The sequence below is a fragment of the Martes martes genome, assembly GCF_963455335.1.
Source record: "Martes martes genome assembly, chromosome: 4".
Taxonomy (NCBI): Eukaryota; Metazoa; Chordata; class Mammalia; order Carnivora; family Mustelidae; genus Martes; species Martes martes.
Window position 1 is genome coordinate 136,509,981 of NC_137891.1, and position 5,529 is coordinate 136,515,509.

The 5,529-nt window shown below is 49.0% G+C and overlaps 1 protein-coding gene across 1 annotated transcript; it reads right to left on the reverse strand.

Annotated features, from left to right (window-relative positions):
• Window positions 1-701: 701 nt before the first annotated feature.
• Window positions 702-3,856, reverse strand: GADD45A (growth arrest and DNA damage inducible alpha). Its single transcript, XM_080802440.1, has 4 exons — window positions 3,609-3,856; window positions 2,960-3,061; window positions 2,469-2,706; window positions 702-1,384 (listed from the first exon to the last, which is right to left on the reverse strand). Exons 1-4 carry the CDS (start codon window positions 3,650-3,652, stop codon window positions 1,271-1,273), a joined length of 498 nt encoding a protein of 165 aa, XP_080658566.1. The 5' UTR covers window positions 3,653-3,856; the 3' UTR covers window positions 702-1,270.
• Window positions 3,857-5,529: the final 1,673 nt, after the last annotated feature.

The window sequence follows — 5,529 nt, forward strand, 5'->3', positions numbered from 1 at the left end:
GAAGGCCTCTGCCGAATCCCCCGAGTTTACAGAAGGAAGCCCGAATGCCCTTCAGAGTCTGGGCCTAATCCCCACCCCCTTTTTCCACCTTATCTCTCCCTCCCCTTCCACCCCAGAGGCACACAGAATCACCCTTTGTTCCCTGAACCAGGGTGGGTCTTTCAGGGAACCTGCCTTTGCACAAACCAGGGTCACTGCCAGCAACATCCTTTTCCTCTCTAGCTGGGGAAGTGAAACTCGAGTTCGAAGACCCATGTAAAATGACCTGCTCTTGCAGGTAACTTTGGTCACTTTCTCCTCTCTGCTTCCTTAGCATTCTGCATATATTCTTACTATGACATTAATGTCACTGAATGGTAATTATTCCAATGGTGCAAGTGAAATCTCAAACACTTCTTTGCCGAACTGCAACCCCAAGGCTTCTTAAATGACCTTTTGCTTTTGGACTTTGGACATAGTGTAGAGTAAGGCACCAGTAAGATGTCTGTTAAATAAAGACTAAGAAATAAAATTATGCCATGTCCAGCCCAAATGCATAAAAGTGGAAAAAATACAGATACATGACACATGCAGATCTTCACCTATCTAGAGAGATAGACACATATACTGTAGATACATGATTTCAGAAGGGTTTTTAATTTTTCCATATAAAAAATGTAAAATACATTACAAGTTAAAAGAAACAAAAGCACACATTAAGAAATGATGCAATTATTCCATACCAGTTTATTGTAGGTATTGTGTTTCAAAAAATTTATAGCATAAATAACTTTTCATGTCATAAAATAACTTAGTACAATTTATAATAAAACTTTGAGAATTTAACATCTCATCAAAATACAATAAAATATGGTTTTAAAATAGGATTAACCCTTTCTGCTTTTCTTTTACTTGAGGGCATATAAACCAAAAATACCCAAACTACTGCAGCACATTTGAACTTTAACAAAGCACATGTGGTTTATGTAAATGTAACTCAACCATCCTAAATTAATACATAGTTTGTTTTCCTTCCTGCATGGTTCTTTGTAATTTTTTGTTCCTTTTGACTTGTATTTGTTGCAACACACCTTCCTTCTTCATTTTCACCTCTTTCCATCTGCAGAGTCATCTTGCTCTGGCCCCCGGAACATGTAGTTGAACTCACTCAGCCCCTTGACATCAGTTTCTGTAATCCTTGCATCAGTGTAGGGAGTAACTGCTTGAGTAACTACAAAGGTATTTCAAAACTTCAGTGCAATTTGGTTCAGTTATTTTCATTCAGATGCCATCACCGTTCAGGGAGATTAATCACTGGAACCCACTGATCCATGTAGCGACTTTCCCGGCAAAAACAAATAAGTTGACTTAAGGCAGGATCCTTCCACTGTGATGAATGTGGATTCTGGAAACGAAATGAGAAAAATAAATTTACTATTTAAAAAAATCAGCATCTGCTAATAATGACACTCATGTCAAGAGGAAGACAGCTTCCTCTTGAACATTCTATAGAACTTTGGCTGTGTGACATAGAGACTAGTTACAACCGTAAAAAAATAAACTTTCTTCTAGGTAGGTTGTTTCCTGCAGAATCATTAAGGGTAATTCTCCACTAACACATACTCTGAAAGTATGAACACATGCAACCCTCCGAACCATATACATATGGTTGCATGAGACTTATTTAGTTTTGCATGACAGTATCATTCACAGGTTTGTCCTGTGTAAGAGACCTGAGTGAAACAGCTCTGAGACATATTTCCATGCTCTGTGTACAATGAGATGAGAGCTGCGTAACAGTTAACAAGAGCTGCCACCTGATATCCTCCCTAAAGACAGTAGTAATTTTCCCGAGTAGCAAAATGATTGTGCTGCCACTTAACTAGACCAGCCAAAAGGTAGTGAACTGTAAAAGACAAAGCTATCATATTTACCTTTGGAAACACAAGTAATTTACCTATCAAAGGCTTTTATCAGAAAAAAAGTGTCCATTAAAAAAAGGCACAATTGCAAAGAAAAAATTCCCACTCCACCCTCTTAATGTATTTCTAGGGAATTAATAAGGTCTGTCTCCTACACCATTTCTATTTTTAACTTTGAGTGGTGGAGAATGAAGCTGACTCCTTAATGAGGGTGAGCCAGGAATTTATTTGGCTTTATCTAATCTGCCCTACTAAAGGAATTAGTCACGGGAGGTAGTGCAGATGTAGGTAGGGAGTAGCTGGGCTGACAGTGCTGACTCACAAGGATCTCTTCCGCTGCTGGCAGCCTCCAACGTGCTTAGACATGTTCTGTACCAGAGAAAATCCTGATGATGAAACCAGCACATCTCGGCTGAAAGTCCAGCCACACGCTCTAATGGAGCAAAGGCAGCCACGCTCCAGCCCTCCCCCTCATTGCAGATCTGCAGTCAGGCGACTCTCAACCCTCGGCTCACTTCCCTCCAGGACTCTTAACTCCGACGGGCCCGCAGGCCCCTTTTCGCTTACCGTCACCAGGACGCAGTGCAGGTCCGGGGGCTGCTCGGCGCCCTCGCTCGAGGCTGGGCTGGCGTCGGTCTCCAGGAGCAGGAGCTCCGCCAGTCGGCCCGGGTTGCTGACGCGCAGGATGTTGATGTCGTTCTCGCAGCAGAACGCCTGGATCAGGGTGAAGTGGATCTGCAGAGCCACATCCCTGTCGTCGTCCTCGTCCGCAGCCAGCAGACACAGCACCACGTTATCGGGGTCGCTGAAGGCAGCGGGAGGGGCGGGTGAGCGCAGAGGCACCACCCGTCTGCGTAGACGCCCCCGACACCCGCCCGGGCCCCGAGGTCTCGTCCGGGCCTTCTCGCTACCCCCACCCCACCTCCGGGGCAGGGGGCCGCAAGGCAGATGGGAAGCCGCAGGAAACTGCGCCGCAGAGCGAGGGGCTCTCCGCGAGGTCGCCTCCAGGCTGGGGCGGGAAGGGGTGCCACGGGGGGACGTGAAAGGGCCCCACTTACACGTTGAGCAGCTTGGCCGCCTCGTACACCCCGACGGTGATGGTGCGCTGACTCAGGGCTTTGCTGAGCACTTCCTCGAGGGCATCGCCCACCTTATCCATCCTACCCGCGAGCGAGAGCAAAGGGGATCCCGTCAGCCCAGGTCCCTTTGGGGCCATCGCCGTCCCCTCACCCGGCACCGCGACCCTTCCTCCCGAGTCCGTGCGCCACCGCGCCGCTGGGTTTTCTGCAAACCCCAAGCCTCCCCCGGCCCTGTCACCCGCACCCCGCACCCCCGTGATCCCTCGCAAGCCCAGAGGCCAGGAGGCCTGCGAAAAGCCCCGACAGGGCCACCCGCCATCCTCCCCCGCGGGCGCTGCCAGTCAGTCCCTGGCGCTGGGCGCAGCCACAGGCTGCCAGCCGCAGGAGCCGCAGGGGCAGGGACGGTCCCTTCTGCCCTTTGCCAAGGCCCAGAGGGGCTCGGCCGGATTAGGGGGCACGCTCCTTCCGTCCACCGGCGCCCCTGGGAAGGTTCCCAAGAGAGACGGGCGGGAGGTGCCTCTGCAAACTTTTAACCGCTCGCTCCCCGGCAAACCTTGCACAGCCGGGACGCGCTGGGGTGCGCGCAGGGCGCGAGAAAGAGTTCCGGGAGAGGCTCCGGCCGCCTTACCTTTCTGTCTTCTGCTCTCCAGCCGAGAATTCCTCCAAAGTCATATTGCAACTGCAGGTCCCCCACAGAGAGAGAGCGGCGTGCCGGCTGCTCCTGCCACTGTGGGCGCTCGGGCGCCTGCTCTCTGCACTCCCTCACAGGCTCCTCCAGCGCCCGCCGCCGCAGCTCCGTCCAGCCCGCCCTCCCGCCCCACTCGCTCGCCCGCTGCCACCCCTCGCCTCCCAACCGGCAGCTGCCTCACAGCCACTGAAGGACAAAGGCCCCGCTCGCCGGAGTTATCCGGCTAACCTCCAGCCAACCACCACCCGCCTCATTTGCATATGCACAGCCATTGGGTTATGCAAATAAGCGTACTCCGACAATTTGACTCTAGCCCCTGGAACCGTGGGGAGAGGAGCGGAAGGGGGTGGAGCCAGGCGGAAGGCGAGCTTAGGGGGCGGGGGCGGTGCAGGGATCGGGGAGGGCGGGGTCGCGAGCAGACTCTTACCCTGTTGGAGGGGCGGGTAGGAAGGTGGGGGGTCTTAGCCGCGGCGGGGAAGAGGGGGTGTCTTCCACTTGAGGCCGGAGCAGGCTGCCAAGTGTTCTTCTAGTTGGTGCACATTTTTTATGGTAGTTTCATGTCCTTTGTTTTTAGGGGTTGCTCTTAAAATGTATTTCCAGGGCGAATGCACCCAAGTCTAGTAATTATTAGTAAGCAGGTTACATAAAAAGAGTGTTTCAGACCTCTGGGGCAAAGTTTACCTCAGAAGTGTTGTTTATGTAAGTCTAGGCAAAGCTGCTTATTAGTAGTAGTATTATTTCGGTGCCCTGATGGCTGGTTTGATTTATTTTTGGAAGGTTGCAAGGGTTGGAAGCTCAAAAAAGAAAAATCAACACATTTGTGTTTGGTGATGGCACGGAACCAAGTTGGAATCTTTTCCACACAAAGCAGAAAGCCTTCCCACCTGCCGAGGGTAACTCTGGAAAACCGTGTTCGCGAGGAGCTGGATACACATGCGTGTATCCTAGCCTGGCAGATTCACCTTTCTCAGAGAGCTTTTCCCAAAGGAGGATCCTTCTGCACCGCACGAGCTAAGAGACAAATGTCTGACATCCACACACGTCTAAATTCAAAATACTCTCAATATGCCCTAAGCTTCCTTTCATAAGGCAAGTATGTCACTACCTTCCACAGAGAGCCTATGATCTCACTGTGAATTATTGATGTTAGAGGCTGAATCATGAAGCTGCAGCTATAGGACCTTTTAGTCATATGCTAAAATTTCACCTTTGAGATAATGGCAACATGGGGGTGGAAAGCAAGCAGAAGTTACACATTTTTGAGAGGCAAACTTCAGTATATAGACTTTGACTTAATAAGTTGAAAGTTCTCACCTTTGTTCTTTGAGTATATGCAATAAATGCAAAAACATGTCTTAAACCTTTTGAAGTCACCCAAAGTGGTGAAAACGCCTCCCATACACTCTCATTCAGAACCTTGCTTGCATTACCAAGGTCTCTGGATAGCCAGAGGTCAGAGAAGTAAGTTTTTGCAAAGGTGCGTAGGAGTTTTTGCACCTGCATGTTTGTATCATTCTAGACAAAATATTCTCCAGCTCTCTTGATCCTAATTTAGTGGAAAAGAAAAGTGATATGTTGGTTTTCTGGCTCATTTATTTGAGCTGACATTTTGCACTTAATCCTTAACTGCATTGTCAGCAAGGGGCAATGTTTGAGTAAAGGAATGGTCATGGCCAGTGTATAATTTACCCAAGGATGCATGTGTATTTCATATCTGTGCCCTAAATCCTAACATGTGATGCCTTTGTTAAAGAATTCCTTAAAATTGAATTTTTGGAGGGTGCTGAAATACTTTCAGTTGTGCAAACAAAACCTGAATTATACAGTATGGCCTGAGTCATCATTTGGAAATCGTTGTACT

Excerpts from the sequence above, each read along its gene's own strand:
- GADD45A (XM_080802440.1), bottom strand. The coding sequence starts at position 3,652 with ATGACTTTGGAGGAATTCTCGGCTGGAGAGCAGAAGACAGAAAG. Across the intron at positions 3,062-3,608 it reads GGAGAGCAGAAGACAGAAAG|GATGGATAAGGTGGGCGATG; the intron begins GTAAGGCGGCCG and ends GCTCGCGGGTAG. Across the intron at positions 1,385-2,468 it reads TGCACTGCGTCCTGGTGACG|AATCCACATTCATCACAGTG; the intron begins GTAAGCGAAAAG and ends TTTCGTTTCCAG.